This window comes from Clinocottus analis, unplaced genomic scaffold, assembly GCF_023055335.1.
Source record: "Clinocottus analis isolate CAN_PGR_092001 unplaced genomic scaffold, fCliAna1.0.p SCAF_16, whole genome shotgun sequence".
In the NCBI taxonomy this organism is placed as follows: Eukaryota; Metazoa; Chordata; class Actinopteri; order Perciformes; family Cottidae; genus Clinocottus; species Clinocottus analis.
In genome coordinates this window covers 543019-561992 of record NW_027175887.1, presented here as the reverse complement: position 1 = coordinate 561992, position 18974 = coordinate 543019, and the positions used below count along the sequence as shown (strand labels likewise).

General features: G+C 41.1%; 1 protein-coding gene across 1 annotated transcript; it reads right to left on the bottom strand.

Moving 5' to 3' along the window:
* Positions 1-1700: 1700 nt before the first annotated feature.
* Positions 1701-15203, bottom strand: nfe2l1a (nfe2 like bZIP transcription factor 1a). Its single transcript, XM_068578619.1, has 7 exons — positions 14922-15203; positions 14609-14791; positions 9314-9466; positions 6663-6809; positions 5519-5690; positions 4124-4810; positions 1701-3989 (listed from the first exon to the last, which is right to left on the bottom strand). Exons 1-7 carry the CDS (start codon positions 15201-15203, stop codon positions 3007-3009), a joined length of 2607 nt encoding a protein of 868 aa, XP_068434720.1. The 3' UTR covers positions 1701-3006.
* Between the last annotated feature and the right edge of the window lie 3771 nt (positions 15204-18974).

The window sequence follows — 18974 nt, the reverse complement described above, 5'->3', positions numbered from 1 at the left end:
TGTATAAGTATTTCAAGCTGGGCTAAAACCAATTTTTGTCTCTTTACTTAGTGCTACAGCAGTTATTGCATATCAAGTCTTGAATGTATAAAAACCAAAACGTGCCGACAGTGGGGGCAGAGCCTTTTTATTTTACTTACTACAGCCAACAATTGACTGTTCTTTAAGTGCCGATTAAACTTTAAATGGCACAAGCTGCCGGTAACTATCCCTCCATCCTCTTCACTCATCCCCCACATCAACAGAGGAAATGTGAATGTTTTGTAATCTCAACTCTAGTTAAATAGTCATTTATTTCTGTTTTTCTGCAGAAAAACAGGTGTTGCAGTGTTTAAAAAAAATGGTTTTACATATCAGGTAGTACTGATAAAGTCTGACCTTGTCTTTTTATTGGTCCTGGTCATGCGTTAACCTAGATGTACCAGTACGTTAATGAATGAACACCTGATCCCCCAAACCCACAGCCACGCATGTTCCCAACTTATCCCAACTTTCCAGTTTTGCAATCAAATGAGCGACAGCAAATGTCCACATCTGGTATCCTTGATATCTGCTATTCTGACTAAACACACCAAAAAGGTAATTACACACCAAAAAGGGAACTCTTTTTTTATTTTATTTTGTTCTATTATCAAAGACAAGGTCACACATCCTTGAATACCAGCAAGCACAAAATATAAACTAACAAATAATACAAGCTCGTTTCATCAGTGCTAGTGATAGGAGGGCTATTCCTGGTCTTCACATGTAAAGGAAGGATTGTGTTTGTTTCATTCCATTGCATGTTTCTGCCATTGCGCTGTCGACAGTGTGAAATGCTAAACACTTGTCAGAAAAGAGTCCAACATTAATATGAATGAAATATGTTTCCTAGAGATCGGACTACACAGTAGTAAATGCTTAAATGTTCTTCTGCCTGCCCTCATTCCTGAGAAATGTGCATTTGTCATGCATTAATTAGTTTGACTCATCAAAACTAGTTATTTTTAAACAGAGGACTTTTTATAACTACAACTTAGAACAGTAAAATGTGTTTGTCTATCATTTTTGGCATCAAGAGGTCAACCTGCTGCCATGTTTAACTCCCTGTACTTCATCAGATTCTCTGGAGTTCCGTCTCACTCGGCTATGTGCACAGCCACCAGAGGGTGACACCCCTACGTGATAAAATTCACAAATCAGAGATCTGAGAAATGTTGGAATCCAGAGTTGCCTGTCTTGGAAGGCCAACGTTGCCGTCTTCTTTTTTTATATAGCATTAGCGAAAGTACATTCATATGGATTTTGCGGCATTTTACATATATTTTGACCTACCACTCTTAAAACCTTCAGGACTGGGTTGCACCAACACTGTTTACTTTTTTTATCCAGATTAAAATTATGGTGCACCAAAAATTGAAAACTAGTTTAAAGATTACATAAAAACCTTTTTATTCTAAACCTTAATTAATATTAGTTCTGTTGCACTGAAACTTTAAACTCAAATTTTAAATGTGATCAAGTACTAGCGATGAGCACACTTTATGAGTTTTAGCTTTTGAAAAGATGGTTGCCTTCTTAAAATGGCTTGAGCAAAGATAACCAAGTTCCATGGAGAAAGTTAAAAGGACAGACTCAACCAATTGATTTTTTTTTGAGAGAAACTCAATACAAGCTGTTAGGCTGGACTGCACCAACAAGGATTCATTTGATCTAAGATTGGAAAGAACTGAGCTCTGTTTGGAAAAAAACATGTTTTAGATACTTGCCTAAAATAATATATCATAAAATATAATATTTTTTGGGCCTAGTGAGGAGGATATAAAAGAATAGTAGTACTCTGTCTTCCCTAAATAAATATTGCGTTGTTTGCGAGCTAGGTAGCTCTGATTCTCCTTTGAGCAAAAAGTGTTCGGCCAAATTAATGGAGCATGGCCAACTTGGAGAAAAAAAAAAGACAACAGTGTAATAAGAAAATACCTTTTCCAGTAGTAAGGAAAAAAGAGTCTGTTGGTATGATTGACACAGGTATTTAAGATTTGATTACACGTTCCAATCCTGTGTTTTACATTTGGCTGGTGGGGTGTTCCCTTGCACTATATTTTTTAATACAGATTCCCACCATCTTTTTTGATGTTGACAATATGATTTCTACAGCTTCACATATAAAAAAAATAATTAAAAAAACATACTAAAGGCGCAGGTAAAACCCATTGCTATCATGCTTTCAGAATGTAAAAAAACTAATAAAATCAATACAGGCCCCCTCATACTCAGTCAGTTAATCATTTTCAGAACAGATGGATGTATTGGATTTTATGGTGAGTTTCAGGCCAGGTGTGCACAGGTGTGAAAATCAACAAAGCTCCAAGTGCCCCATCCATTAAATTATAGCTTATGTAGACAGAAAAGATTAGCTTTTTATGAATTGTCTTCGCCACCGTCAAATTCAGTAATGTAGCAGAAGTGGAACTCTAAAAAACAAGGGTAAATTTCTTTCAGCAAAAAAGACCACAGTGGCATTTTTTCACTCAAAGTAGAATTTCGAAAGCTTCTGCTGTGGATGGCTGAAGAAGCTTTGGTGAATAGCATGTTCATTTTGGCAGCAACCTGTGGTTATTGACCTGGAAACTCTACACAGGTTTGATCCCCTTGACCCACTGTCTTTAGCCTGCTGAAGTGCTTTTGAGTGAGACCTCTCCCAGCACAAAGGGACCTGATCATAACTTCCATTTTTGTGTTCCAGCAACCCCTTCTCATGACCCAGGGGCGACATCAGGAAACAGCCACTATCCAGCCTGCCATCAGTCAGCTGTCTTGTTTAGCTCAGTATGTTCAAGCAGCATTGTGCATCGGCATTGGATTTCATGGTACCTTTCAGCACCTTTGACAGATACCAGTTTAAGAATTCCTGTGTTCCTTCATTTACCACCGCATCAGTATATTCAGCTTTCTTTGTGGTGAGATCACACTTCTGTCACTGCCCAAAGCTTCTGAAGCCAGAATATGTCTGGCTTGTCCAACTCCTCACTTCTTCTTGTCTCTCTGTTTCTTGCTGGGTTTTCTCAGTGGCAGCACCGCCCTTTGTTGGCGTGAAGCTACCGAGACGCTGCCATTGGAATCAAAATTAAGCAGGTACTCCATAGCATTTAACGGCATCCCCTCCTCGTCTCTCAGCCTGGAAAAGACATCCTGGTACAACATGCCCAGTTGGCTCTTCATTTCCTCCAAGTTTCTCAGTGCTTCCTGTTTCTCTCGAAGCAGGCGCGAACGGTGTCGTCTCAAACTTGTCACATTGTCTTCCAGTTCGTACACCACGCCAAGTTTCCGCTTCCTGCAGTTCTGGGCTGCAATTTTGTTCTTACCTCGGCGTCGAATGTCCCTGATAAGTGCAAGCTGCTCCTCACTGAGCTGGTAACTGGCCAGTAGGTCATTAAACTCCTCCACTGGTAGATTAACAATCAGCTCATTGGAGAAAGGGATCTTGCGGGCTTGTGCACGCCGTTCATCCCGGCTCCACATTTTTGTCTCGGAGATGTGTCTGGGAGAGGAGCGGTGGTAAGGCTTGGCATCGTCATGTCGCAAGGAGGATTTGGTTGACATCTTGCCATGGGATGGAGAGGAGGCAGATGACCAGGGCTGGTTGTATGAGTGATCGTGACCGATATACTCTAGCCAAGGAAATCCATTATACAGCTTGTGATCTCTATAGTTGGGAGGGAAGGGTTTCTTAATATCTTCAGGGTAACCTCCTCCAACTGCCCCTATCTCCTCATCTTCCATCTTCTCCTGCTTTATGGTCACCTCCATATCTGAATCAACTAATCCTTCCTCAGTGTCTTTGTCCTCGTCTTCAGACAAGGGACTTCCCACAGCCGACATACAAGATGAAGAGGAGGTTGAGGTTGAGGAAGAGGAATATGAGGACGCCTCAGAAGCACATGGAGAAGCAGATCTGCGACTGAAGTCCAGAGAAAGACCAGAGTCTGAGTCTGCCTCATCTGCGCCGTCTAGGAAGAGGAAACAAGGAAAAGTCAACGTACAGTCTAGACTTGTATATTACATACTTGAATGCAGCATTAGTATGCTCCTAACGGAAAGTTAATTGCACATTTTGTCAGAAATAGTTTGACTGACTCCCCACCTTGCTGATGTCTTCTTGGTTGACCCTGATCTTTTGTGACCGTAACGTCAGAGCCTGAGTGGTCAACATCCCACCCAGTTTCCTGTTGGCTAATTTCACTCCCAAGAAAACCCTCCTCTTCCAGCTTGGCTGCCAATTCAGAGCTGAATCCTTCATCCAAAGCCAGGTCCAACAATCTCATCTCATCCAAGATGAGATCATCCTCGAGGAGGTCACAAAGTGGGCTAGAGAGACCATCTTCATCATCGACATCCTGCTCTTCGTCCACCAGAAAGAAACCGGAGAGGGATGTCAGGGGGTCTTCAGTTATATCATTCCCCTCAGAAGATGGGGTGAAACTGGAAGGTGTCAAGTCAGGTAAATGAAAGTTATCATCAAAGCTATGATGGTTGTCGTGATGGAGAGCATACTGTGAACACGTACTGCATTCCATTGTATCTACAAGACCTTGTGTTAGCAGATTTAGGTTAAGGGTACTCAAGTTATCATCTGCATTTAGTCCCATGTAGAAATCTTCTGAAGGATCTTGGGCAAGCAGATGTGTGTGGTCTGGAAGACTATGCGAGGAATTCATGTTAGAGTTTTTCAAAGTCTCCCTTGCTGAAATGTGGTCATCCAACTCTGCACTGGGTCTGAGGGGAAGCAAGGCTGGCTCTTGCTGTGACAGTCTTGGAGGCCCCAACAAACCTAGAGACAAAGAATAGGCAGGTTTTGCAAAATGTTAAGAGTTGTACGATGTGCAATTGAGCCTTTGCTACAGTTATTTTTGGAACATTCAGGAAACAAGATTGTTATGGTTTTTGACAAATTTTGACAGACAACGTTGTCTGGCAAGCGTAGTACCCACCCTCTTGTTCCCCCTCAGGTAAACACTGTAACCTCTGTTAGCACTTTTACTGTTGTTTGTCCCAGTCACCTTTGCAATGTTAAAAGCCATTGAGAGGCAACCAAAATGCTCCCAATCTTGTATCTTGCACCTTTAAAGAGCAATAGTAAGAGATCCAAATGCTGGCCTAGACTCTGAATGTTCAACATTCAGAGTCTGGGCCAGAATTGTCTGCACATTTAAAGGAGCTTTATACAATATTCAATGTTGTATAAAGCTCTTTTAAATTCTCAACAAACAGTCCAACTTACTTTGTTCTAAGGCTTTCAGCCCTACCAACAGATGGAGTTAATGAATTGACTTGAAGATGGTTTAGTTGTGGTCTTGGCCATCATATCCTTAACAATTGATCAACTCAATCCGTTGAAGAAGAAAAATGGCCATTTTGTTGACAATTGTATTGTCCGTCTGCTGCTTCCAAGGTCAAGAATCAAACATTAAGCTTAATTTTTGTTGTTAAAGATACTGTCCATGAAACCTTACAACAAACATCTACTGAAATGAATTACCGTGCTGCAGGGGGGTCTCCAATAAAACGACCTCATGCTCAGCCTCTGTTACGCTGTTATCATGGTTGTAACAATTTTGGGGCAGAGCTTCAGACCCAACACCCTGAAAGGTCTCAGTTGCTCTTGAATTTTGGATCTCGTCAAATGAAGTCATCATGTCAACATCTGTGTTCTGGAGATGAAGGAAAAAAATGTATCTCAATTTATTGTATCTTGTAGGGCTGCAACAACGAATCGATCAAATCGATAAAAATCGATTATTAAAAAAGTTGGAAACGAATTTTCACGTGTTATGGAAATGTTTCTTTGTTTTAAAATACCACGGGGGCTTCAATAGAAACAATGTGTAAATATCTCCCCCGAGGTGCAGAACGTCGACCTGCGTTCAATATGCTGGCAAGATAATATCATAAAGCGCAAATGAGCTCCACCCGTGCACAAATGAGCTCCGTAAATCTAACAGTTGTGTAATTTATTTTGACGAGCGCTTTTACATCACTCTGCGAGCAGAAGTCCCTCTCAAGCGAGCAAAACCTGCTTGTTCTTTAAGCTTTGAACTGATTGATTTACGGAGCTCATTTGTGAACGCGTGGAGCTCATTTGCGCTCAATATTTATGACATTATCTTGCCGCCATAATTCAACAGTCCGGAAGTGCTGCTTGGATTTGTGGTTTGATATTTAATTAATAACTTTTGTTTAGGTAAAGTGCAGTGTGTGTTCGCGCCTGTGCGTCTGTGAGTGTATGCGCCTGTGAGTGTGTGTATGAGCATCTGTGATTGTGTGTGTCTGTATGAGCATCTGTGTGTGTCTGTATGAGCGTCTGTGTGCGTCTGTGAGTGTAGAGAACAAATTCCGACGTTCCTGTTAAGTTTTTTGATTTGTATTTCTCTATTTTTTTATAAAAATTCTTTATTGTTAAGATTGTTTGCACTCAGTTTTTGTAATACAAAGTTGCAAAATAAAGCTTTTTGAGAATTGTTTTTATACAATTAATTGATTAATCGAAAAAATAATCAAACGATTAATCTATTAATAAAATAATCGTTAGTTGCAGCCCTAATATCTTGGCTTCTTCATCTCCTCATTAAACCTAAATCTATTTTGCTAAATGGAAATTAGTCTTCCTTAATTCTCCCAGTCACCTCAAGGTCCATGATGGCCAACAGGTCCTGCCAGTGGAGCTCCAAGTCCAAGGAAGGGTTACCAGTGGGGGTGATATGGGACAGCAGGGGCTCCCTGCCTGGTGGCTGACACTCCAGATGTCCCCTTCTGCCACCCACATCATGTAACTGAGGGACAAGTAAAGGCCTTTACACGAGATGAACAAAAACACCAAAATCTGAAATTCAAAAATATTTATATTACTCGCAAGTATTTCCCATCCAAACCATTCATATTGGCTGTAATGCGAATTTGAAACACTTACAACACTTTTTTAATGAAAGGTTCAAACTGATTTGTGTAGGCCAATTACCATCTACAAGGATCCTATTGACCCAGAGCAGCCTCTCGCAGTGTGTTTGAGGTAAGTTGTTGTTTTGCTGAAGCACCTGTCCACTATTTATTGAGTTTCCTTTTGGCTAAATGCTCTGAGTGAATTATAGTTCTCATTGGTAAACAATGCAATATAGGCGACGGGGGCTCACTGGTTAGCGTTCCAGTCCTTCAATCTGGTTCGAACCCTGGCTCTGCTAATCCAAGCCGATGTGTCCTTGAGCAAAACACTTAACCCCAAATTGCTTCCCGTTGCTGTGGCTACAGTGTACAAAGCGAAAATGAAAGTCTCTTTGGATAAAAGCGACAGCTATATATAATATAACATGTCGAGAAGGGAAAGAGTGGATCAGGTTTATACCGCTTCTCCAAGGTTGAACGGAGAAATTCAGTTTATGGTCTTTCTTTGAACCAGCGGTGCTCTGTGTTGTTGTAAACTACAGTCTCATTATTAAATATGTTCGTTCGAACAATTTGAATTGTTGATACCTTTATTCGCGTGGCAAAAGTGGAGAAAAATTGACCAAAAAGCTAAAATGATGCTGCTTTTTCTCTGCTTAAAGTGTGAAAGTAAAGTAAATTAATCGCACACAAAAAACATGTGTATAAAGGCCTTAAGTGGGTCAAATGGGTAACATATCGAAGGTCCTAAATGCTAATGGTCCGAGATGCGTCGCAGGATACTTTTCTATCCACACTTGTGTAAATTGTGAAATTTAAAAAGGGATTGCTGAGAAACATTCCATCTTAATGAATATGAAAGCATTTTGAGAGGAAAAAGTAACCTCTGTGTTGTGCATCTTTCTCGGTCTCCGTTATCCATGTTTCTTTTTCTTTCTTTTTTTCAAGAAATCTCGATGTGTTTCCATTTTCCCTGAATCCAGTCAGACACTGCTAACCTCTGACCTAAAGTGTTGTGTGAAAAAGTTGATTCTGGTTGCAGAATCATTTTTCTGCCAGAAAAAAAGATGGATAGCAACATAATACACGATCCATATTTGATGTTTAAATGCCAGTATGAAATACGGTCTGAAAATTACATGAAATAAGCAAATTGTCTATTGGATCTAACACACACGCACACACACCATTTAAAAGCTGCATGTAACAGTCTCCACTGCTTTGCAAATTCTACTCAGCCGGCAGCATCCTGCATTTGAAAATGAAGCATCGAGCTCAGATTATAAGTGTGACTGATGCAGCTGCAGGAGACAGACCTTCAGTTAGAGGTCTGTTCTAACCAGAATTCAGCCAGCGCCGGGAGTCTGATGCTGGGGGGCCGCAACGACTCCCGGCTCATCCTGCTGGGACTCGCGGCGCTGGCTGAATACTAGATGCCACGGCTAATTGTTAACTGGTGACCCGTCTCCTGGCTAAGTAGTCTGTTGGTGGGGGTGAGGATAAAAATAGAAATCTTTTTATTTTTTCTTCTCTTTTCAATTTTGGATTCAATTTAATAAGGAAATTATCAAAACGCACACTGACCATGGATTTATTATGAACGGGCCTTCACGGCAGCCTGCTTCTTCGTCCTCCCATGTTGGACAGACTCTCAAGGTACACGCGGTATTACAAAACAGAACGAATCAACATCTACTTTGACTTAACATCGACACCGTAACCTCTTCACATTTCTGTGCAATGTTAGTTAATTTTATAAATGTCAAAACAAAAATTCTGAAATGGTCATTACACATTCAGGTCAATATTGGTCCTCAGGAACTTGGGTATAGAGATGCAGTCAGTCACTGTGAAGCTCTCTTTATTTTAACCTTCACAAAACAACTTTCCTCACCTTTTGTGTGTATGCCAGAGTGCAACACCATGAATGAGAAACCGATGAAATGTTGCACCCATTTAAGGCCTTTAAACACCGGGAGGTGTCGTTTTTGTGCGCTTAATCTGCACGTTTATATGAGCGCGTTCACACAGACAGCAGGCGATGCCGAACAACACATCATACAAGCATTCTTTTAAAAAAGGTGCTACATAAGAATAAGAGTGTGGACACATTTCTATTGCCTCTTAACGTCGACTGAGCTGGAGGCTTACGGTGCGAACAGCGCCAACGGTGCTCACATGCTGAAGTGAATATTGAATTTAGCAAGAGTTTTAGGCTGTTATAAAAAATGTTGCGCAAATTAGGGAGCTTTAAGTTACTGTATGGATTCATTTGTTTCTCCTTCCGATAGAGGTTCTGTTTTCACCTGTTTTTAACACCTAATTCTAAACTAACTGGCTCCAAGCTTCATCAAAACTATTTCATATTTGATTAAAACAGAGTTTTACTACATCTTACCTGGTCTACTTCATTCTGAGTTGGCTCTCTGTTAGCACGGCTGTAGGAAACACCTCTTCTTTCCTCTGTCCTGCTACCCAAGTGTTCCTCCTCCTCTTCCTCTCCTGGCTCCTCCAGAGCACCACTGTGATGGCATACATGATGCGTTTCCTCCTGGTTGCAGAGACAAAAAGGAAGAGCGAACAAGTTAGAGCAGCTGCATAGGGATTGTGAAAACTCTGCCAAGTTCCTTTAAACACATCCCGTTGAGTACTGTAATGTCTTCTTCAGCCAGCTTGCTGTCCTAACTTACTGGTTACACTGGGTTCTGAACCCAGGACATACTGTGTGTAAAACAGATGTAATAACCACTACACATCTCAGTTTCATGACGCGTTATTTTAAAGCAGCAATTTATTGATTTTAGTAGTTCAGTACATAACCTAAATGTTAATTGTTATAAATATTTAGCCATAATGTACAATAACAGTTATTTGTATTCAACAACTACAGCTCCCATGAGGCTTTGACAACGTGCCAGTGTCGCGGCCTCATGTGACATGTTGTGTTGGCGTTGACTGAGACTTGATTAAGATCACATTTTACTATGCGGTATTTTTTATATAGAGCCTTTCTTGTTAATGTTACATTTAAAGAAAGGAAAAAATGTTGACCCTTCACCATTTGTCTTTCTAACACGCCTTTGGCAGATGCTTTTAACTAGTAATGAGAAACGCAAAACACCCTCCCCACTGAAAGAGTATAATGCTGCTGTGCTCTATACTGCCAGCCTGTACAGAACATAAAGTCTCCTGTTCTACCCAGAGACAGAAAGCCGGGCTCAGAATAGCTTTAACATTCTCCTGACTTGGCTGGGGGCTTACAGACAAACCCAGAGAACCTCAACAGCTGGCCAGCGAGGACATGTATGTAGCTTTGAACATAAATGGGTCAGGCACATACCACACGCTTCACGCTGAGTACAGTTGAGAGCCCAAGTTTGAATCACGCTGGGATGTTCAATTCAATTTGTTTAGTATAGCTCAGAAATCACAAATTTGCCATAATCTGTACACATATGACATCCTCTGTGTCAGGACACTTAATTCGGCACATCGGTTACTGATCAATAAATAACTTTTACATGTCACTGTATAATGTTGCGCATGCTTTATATTGCTTATCATCATTTAGCTTCAGCGCGTCAGCTGTCACACAACGTATGACAATAACACCGGGTAAACAATACAACCTTAATATTTAGCTATAACTATTCACTGCTTTGAGCCCTTATTTACGCCAAACTTTCAACATTTGTGTTAAGAGTCATGTCTAATAAGTCCACTATTATCCAAGCCTACCTTTCTCCCCAATTTATTGTATATTTCATTACTTTGAAGCAATTTGGAGTTTGAAAACCACTATCCCCATTCATTTCAATTGGCCATCGGTGCTATTGTATAACACTGTAATATCTGAAATCATTTGACCCCCTCCCATTGCAGTCATCAATGGCCTCGCTACGGTGAAACAATTTCCTTTTTCATTTTCAGGTGACTCCATATTAACAACACTCTATTTTGCTTTTGTTTTCTCTGTGTGTGTGTGTGTGTGTGTGTGTGTGTGTGTGTGTGTGTGTGTGTGTGTGTGTGTGTGTGTGTGTGTGTGTGTGTGTGTGCGTGTGTGTGTGTGTGTGTGTGTGTGTGTAGTAAACAGGAGGTATTGCACAACTGAAGGGACATGAGAGTGTGTGTGTCAGGTCGCGATGGACAGCGATCATGTTTCAAAACAAGCTAGTCTGCCACAAGTTAATAAAAGTACTGTGTGTGTGTGTGTGTGTGTGTGTGTGTGTGTGTGTGTGTGTGTGTGTGTGTGTGTGCGTGTAGGTGTGTGTGTGTGTGCGTGTGTAGGGGTGTGTGTGTGTGTGTGTGTGTGTGTGTGTGTGTGTGTGTGTGTGTGTGTGTGTGTGTGTGTGTGTGTGTGTAGGGGTGTGTGTGTGTGTGTGTGTGTGTGTGTGTGTGTGTGTGTGTGTGTGTGTGTGTGTGTGTGTGTGTGCGCGCGAGCCTGCGTGTGTGTGTACTTTCCATTTGATATACAAGGAGGATTCAAAAGCAAAGTTGCCTTCGCTTTCAGATTGGCGGAAAGAAGTGTGACGGTCCGGCGTGTTTTCGTAGAGCTCTATGCGTTCTATCAAGTTTGTACCTAAGTTTCTAATGTCATGTCAGCTTTAGATCCCAATAACACGCTGAAATGCTTTTTTTCTATTTTCCCTCCCTGCTTTAACACTATTTTTTCTTAAATTCTCTACAGAAAAGTATTCTTTATACAAATTCAGGTACAAACAAATTAACTTCATTAACCACAAGGGTTAATAAAGTGACTCAGTACGTGGGAGCAGATTTACACAAAGCAGCAGGGTGTGTGCATCTTTGTTGTTTTGTGGAAACAAAAACAGAAAAAAGACAATAAAGATAAATGAAGTATAAAGTATTTCTCTATCCATGTCAGACTGAATTAATTGAATCTCCCCCTTTCAAGCACAGCAACTTCTACTAAAGCAGCAGGTGTTAGTCCGATATAAAATGATCAGATGTGACTTACTTTGACTTATTAATGGCAATAATACCGTAATAATACCATCAATCAATAATTCCATAACTGGACCAATTTGCTAATATTATCAATAATTTAAGTCATACTTTAAATGACTTTAGTTTGCATTAAATCATATTCTTTGACTCTTGTTTCCTATCACACACTGTTGTAAAAACTACCTCTTTAAAACTACAATTTACTAGACGCACCAAATCCGTACCAAACCATGGATTCATGGAAATCTTCCTGCTCTTGGACACGTCTAATAAAGTCCTGCAGCAATGATGAACATTTATAGGCCAACTGCAGAATTTAGCCTTGCACTGATTTTTCCATTAGAGCTAAGTGTATGACCTGTAAATGTTCGGTTCATGAAGAAAATCTTTACAAACAAACACAACATTTATGGGTTTTGAAGCGCAAATGCATTTAGCAGAAGCAAAAAGCTGACGTGAGGCTATAAACAAACTTAAGCGGCTGCGCGAGCGTACACAGCGAGGACGTTAAGGCGGACGAGTCGGCATGATGCCGTTTTGTGGTCTCAATCATCCACCTGTTACAACCGCCTTTCTGTAAGACACGTAAAAGTGCCCAAATTCACATAAGGTATATTTACTTTTGTGTTTTATACATCGTAGAACATAACTTTAAGCTCTCTTTAGCTCGTGTTAAGCGCAGAGACGTAATCCATGACAAAGTGCCACAGAATTCAGATTAAATGAGAGTACTTTGAAGTAAACGCACTCAAACAGTGTTCTCTCAGCCCGTTACTCTGATACTGGAACCCTGATTAACTGCTGCACATGACCCTGTGACCCAGTGTGTGGACACGTTCTGTGGGCTATTTATATTCGTCTGTGTCTGTGTCTGTGTGTGTGTGTGTGTGTGTGTGTGTGTGTGTGTGTGTTTCATCACGGCGTACTAAGATCATAAATAAATAACGGTGAGGAAACTTCTTGAAAATGACGCCACCTTTCTTTGCATCCACCCACACCTTTTGAGAATCATAATCACTGAGCCTCTTAAGTAACATCCAAGTATAAATCCCTCAGTTTCAGTTATTAGAAAAAAAATTTGGGGGCAAGATTACAGCATTCATATAATGAGCATTATTAACACATGTACAAAACTAAAGCTATGAGGGTACCGGGAGCGCATAATTTGAAGCTTGGGGGCCAATGACTAAGCCTCTATTGGAGAGTTGTGGGTGAGAATGGGCCGGCCAGATCTGCCCTCTTCGCTATTTTAGACACCTCTCGGTGCACGATGTGCCCTACAGATTACATTCTGTTTCAACATGTCTGTGTCTGACAGGTAATGAATGTGTTTAAGTCTGTCTCATGGGCCAAAGCTTGACCGTGCTTGTCTGAGGTGTTGCCATTAATAAATGGATCTCACGGCAGAAGTTCATGCAGGCTGGAACACAAAGTCAGAGCTTCCTACTGGCACCTTTAAAGCTCATTGCTTAACATAATGATGTTGTTCACAAACCCTGACATGAACGGATACTTTAGGTGTCTTTGAAAGCAGTGGAAATAGTGTATTTTGAGCCTCTTCAGGCCCGGTATTCACTCTTGTTTTGCTCTGTTTTGGTTCTCCACCGTCTCCTGAGAAAGATATCTCTATTTTTTTTATAGCTTTTTTAGCTTCCCATAGTACCAACGGCAAACAAAAAAGACACTATGAGAGCGGTGAGAGAAACTCTGTGTTGTCTTGTTAGTACTTGACAACGTCTCCTGAATGAGGATACATGTATTTTAATATTCTCACTCATTCATTCATTGTTTATGCAAAATAGAAAACGGCTTTAGTTATTGGAAACATAGACTGTAAACATTCTAAATATAGTGCACACTTAATGGATTTAATGGGAAGGAAGTAGGTTGCTGCATACAACCAGCAGTAATCAGGTTACTGAGGTGAGTGCACAAGGACTGACTGTAACCGTCTGAGACTTTATGTGTGCTTCTTTAAAGATGTATTCTCTCCATCAGGGTGTTGCTACTGTATTTCAACTGTGCGGATTGTATTGCTTCATTTTCCTGGCCGTGGTTAGGTGAGGTTTCCTGCTGACTCATCTAGCGCTGACTCACTGTCTTACATGACGTCACATTCAGCCAAAACGTAACAAAACAGCATTGTTGTCCCACAACAATGTATATGATTTAAAAATACATTTTTAAACTGCTACTTCAGTGGCATGTGGGTGGGTCAGTAGACTTCTAACACAATTTGGGGGTGTCTACATTTTGGCTGTGGAAACTATAATATATAAATAAGTTGTTGACTTAATCGGACTACACATGAGCTCTTGTTAAAAGATTAACTTGGAACTAACTTTCTTCTCGTAGAAACTTGTTTGTTTCAAGCAGACTATTAGCTGGAAACAAACTTTCATAAACTGAAAGGCAACAACTGTTGTCCTAACGGTGTCTTGTGAAACCTGTCAACGGTGCAAGAACAAGGGTCAATCGAGATTGCTGATATGTGGTATATATATAACCATGGCGACCCTACCTGAACTGAGCTCTGAAGACCTTTCTACAAAACCATTTCTGCCTGAAGATTTCTTCTTGTTGGATTCAAATATATATTTACATTTTAAAATATAAAGGTTCCTATACCGATGAACTAACTATCAGTATAGAAACTAAAGTAGCTACTAGTAGCTAATACACAAATCCTAACTATTGTTCATCTGAGTAAATTAAACTGATTTACCTCTTTATCCTCCTCCTCCTCTTCTTCCTGCAAGGTACCAAGACGAGCTCTGGATTCCACAGGCTGGGCAGTGCGGTCTCTTTCTACCCTAGCAGGGGCTCTTTCCAGTAGGTCTGGACAAACCATAGGAAGAGGATCCGGCTCCCGCTGGACCAGCCATGTCTCCACTTCTGCTTGAGGGACCTGTGGAAAAGGTATGATGAGATAGGGGATTGGTAGGAGCTTCTGTTAAGTAATGACTGTAAATGTTATTACGATTAGCACCATCAAATTCTAATTCCATCTCAATGAGACCGTTTAGATGTTTCCCCACCTGTAGTCTGTCCAGAGAGCGGACCCAGCCTAGCAGCCTTCGCGTTGTAAAGAAGCCATCCAGGTCCACGCTCTTCGGGTGCAGGTCTTGCTCGGCCCCCAGGCGGTTGCGGAGGTTGTGGAACCGCGTCTGGGTCAACGTCGAGGTCGGACCCAAGATCATCTCTTGCCACAATGGAGACAGATCAGGCTCCAGTCCCACGTCTACCCTCACCCCGCACAGGCTGAGCATGATGGCCATCTGAATGAGGCCCTCCGTGAAGTATTTCTTCAGGTGCAGCATTTTTGGTTTGTCGGTGATGGGCAAAGGGTTCGAAAGAAAAAGACCTCTGGGTCCAAAGACCTTGGTACCCTAAATAACCTGGTTGGGAAATTCTTTATGTCCCCTATCTTTAATTCTAATATACAATTGCTCTGGTTGGGAAGACTTGATAATGTACCCGTAAGCAAGACGGATTCACGGCTATGCTGGAGCTGCTCAGTGTAAAAGGCGCAACTCTTCTCTCACCACCACTGATCGGGATCCAAATATCTAGAAACGATGATTGACAGTGAAACTTCTTCAAGTCCACCAAAACAAATCCTTGTTGTTCTTCACGGAAGACTTCCTTTTTCCTGATAATGAAAGAGAACAGATTAATTTAGAACATAGGACTCGTAGAACACGGGAGTTGCAGGTCTACAGCTGCATTGATCGGTTACTTATCTCCACCTAGCGGATGGTGCGCTTTGATTGAGTGAGTGAGTGAGTGAGTGACTGAGTGAGTATTGCAGTGTCTGTTCGCAGCTGAACTTGCAATTTCTGCTGCAGCTGGATCCCATGGACGTACGTTTTTCGAACGGTGTGTTTACCGAATAGCTAACGGAACTACGAGCACACATACTGCTAAGGGCATCGACCTGCCACTCAGCTACGAGTCTAATTTAGATTTTTTTGGGGGGGCTGGATTGTATGACAACAGATTCGAGCCAATCATCTGCACACATCGCCGCTGGTTTCTTAAACGGTTTTGTTTGTTTGGTGTCCCATTGTTTCTCATTTAGCCACACAACACAGCGATACTCTACCGGCCTGCACATTTGTAGTTGCTTACACAATACAGCACAATAAGAGGTGTGCCCGTGATAATAATAACGACACTGCAGTTATCAGAGGTAATCTTCCATTGTCAGTGTGGCCTGGTCAGCAGAGTGGCAGCAGTTAAGAGGTATGACAGTTTGTGTGAGGAGATAAGACAGACAGACGGGGCGGTATCGCCGCTCTCTCTCTCTCTGAGTAACTTCGAGCTACTTCTAGAAAGGGTTGGGCAACCACCTGCCTGCCACACACTGCATTGGTTTACTCACTGCAACTGCATGATGTAATTGCCAGTGTTTGCCTGGAAAACCCCCTCTCCCGGTCTCCTCCCTCCCTTCGTGCTAATGTGATCTGAGGCTGCAGTGGAACAGCTGACTGGAACTTTTTAGCACCACTTTAAGACCTGAGGGTTTAAAAAAATAACTAATACTCAAATATGCATAGTTCAGTGGAGTGTGCTCCAGTCAAGTATACTCTTTTAGAGTGTGGTCGAGGGGAAATTAGGGTAGAGAATAACATCTGTACCCCAGGCTTGATCATAAGACTTTTATGTTGTTTTTGTCTGCTCACATTGTGTGTATTGGGTTTCTATTTCTGTCAGTTTTTGCCAGTGGACGAATTGATGAGGACAATTTTCCATCTTGGGAAACAAGTTTTATTCAATTGTATGTTCTATTAATGTAAAACTCTTTCCTGGGTCCTGACCTTTGAGTCCGCTCACACGGACATATAAACTATAGCATGCCCTTTAATTTGACAGTTGTTTCATAGGCCGAATGTGGAAATATTCATGTTACTCAAATAACTTATGTATAGGAGTAAAATCTACTTCAAAGTAAAAGTATTCATATTGAATAAAAGTGGCCCCTGTGTCTGTTGTACTGTTCATTATTAGTAGTATTACAGGTACATTCACTTGTCAGTAACATGTTTTTTTTTTTAAGTTGGAGGAGGTGAAGTTAAAATTAAGTGAATTTGAATAATCAGTAACAATACACCATATGTTATGAGGTCATTGTGTTGTATGTAACATGAACGTAAAGTTATTGGAGCTGTGAGATAGGTATAGTGGAGTAAAAGTACAATCATCTCTGTTGTTTTGCAGTGGAGTAAAAGCAGCAGAAGATGAAAATACTAGAGTAAAGCAGAGGTTCACATATTACTGTCGCACACATGCGTGCATTGATTTTAGGCTGTGATGTAAATTAAATGTTTTTCCAGTTATATTATATGGTGATCATGTCCCCGCTTGCGAAATTGAAGGAGATCAAGCTTTATGAGCCGGAGCAACAGGTTACACATCGTTTTCCATCCCTGATACTGATCACCTATTTATGACAAGGAAGCTTCAGAAATAATAACACGCAACGTATTGACAAAATATGAAGAAAAAACAACAACAAAACGCACTGCTGATAGTAAACACACTTGGTCACGAGACTAGCTGAGACGTCAAGCTCACAGTATTGCATAATAGTATAAGAATCTTATATGAATTCGTCTTACCAGCTCAGAGTGCTCAGCAGCGCGTGTTGTACTCTGTTTCAGTCTGTTCTCCCGTCCTGCAGAGAGGGCGGGGCTATATAAAGCGACACCCACTGATGACGTGGCAGCGCTCCTCCCTGGAAACAAAAACAAAACACAAACACACACACACACACACACACACACACACACACACACACACACACACACACACACACACACACACACACAAACATACACACACACACACACACACACACAAACACGCGGTGCGCGTGCGTTTTGATTGTGCGCGTTGGGCGGAGTCCGTGTGAGTGTTTGATTAAGAAATAATGTGCGATCTATTTATGGGGTGGAGGAGGTATTCAGTACTCTAAGTACTCAAAGTACTCAAAGTACCAGTATCACTCCATTACATAATATGTATTATCGGTTATTATATGTATTAAATGTATTATTATTATTATTATTATTATTAATGATAATAATATTTAGGTTTTTCATAATAATACTTAATGTTTCGGATGGTGTTTTTATTATAGTATAATAACTTCATAAAACATTTCATCCAAAGACGTACAGTAACAAGCGAAAGCAATAGTCACAGGAAAAAAAGTAAAACTGTTGGACCACAATACAATGGTAACAGCAAAGTGAAACCCAATTAAAATCAAAATTATAAAGATGGGTATTTAATTTCCTTTTTAACAATTCCAAGGGAGTTTACTGTTCAGTTCGGGGGTCGTAGAAGCAGAACGCGGAACTACTTTGAGACGTGGCAGAGGAAGATCAGAGAGCTCTTGTTGGAACGTAAAAGGAGAGCAGTCGCTGACAGATAAAGGCTCTTTAGAGGAGTGAAAGAAATATAAAATAGTTCATGTGAACATGATGATGACTGATATTTGATTTCTATGTGACATTATGAGATTCATAACACATGAAATGTCTCTTTAGTGGAACTGCAGGTCATATAGACGTCTGAAGGGGCCCGACCGGGGTCACAGGCCAAACCCGACGGGAACCACAAAATGTGAAGTAACAGAAAATGGAAGTACCTCAAAATAGTACTTTTAAAATAATGCATCACTTGAGTAAATATACTTACCACTGGCCCACAAACGAAATACGTACCGAACGTACGTACCCACGTACCGAAATAAGATTTTGTTTTATTATTATTATATCGTGAATTCTTTCCTTTTTTAACGTCAGCTCTCTCTCTTCTCATCTTTCTCATCTCATTTCTCTCTCTCGCCGTCCCAAAGGTGTGAAGAAGCTGCCGCACAAGCTAGTGAAGGGGGGTTGTCGCAAGAAGTCGCAGCTCTATGTAATGATTGGATCGCAAAGGGCTGCCTAGAGGCTGAGCCCTTTGTGGTGTGTTTTGTTTTGTTTCCACATACACAAAAACACAGTAGTGTGCAAGCATGGCTCCTCCTGGTAAAGTGTTACGACACAGTATAGAGCAGGCATTTAGTAGTAATGAGCATGATT

What these genes read in the sequence shown, in the direction of transcription:
- nfe2l1a (XM_068578619.1), bottom strand. Translation starts at nt 15,203, where the DNA reads ATGCTGCACCTGAAGAAATACTTCACGGAGGGCCTCATTCAGATGGCC. An exon ending in AGGAGGAGGAGGATAAAGAG is followed by an intron (nt 9,467 to 14,608) that starts GTAAATCAGTTT and finishes CTCTGCAACCAG; the next exon opens with GAGGAAACGCATCATGTATG. An exon ending in GGAGACCCCCCTGCAGCACG is followed by an intron (nt 4,811 to 5,518) that starts GTAATTCATTTC and finishes CTTTGTCTCTAG; the next exon opens with GTTTGTTGGGGCCTCCAAGA.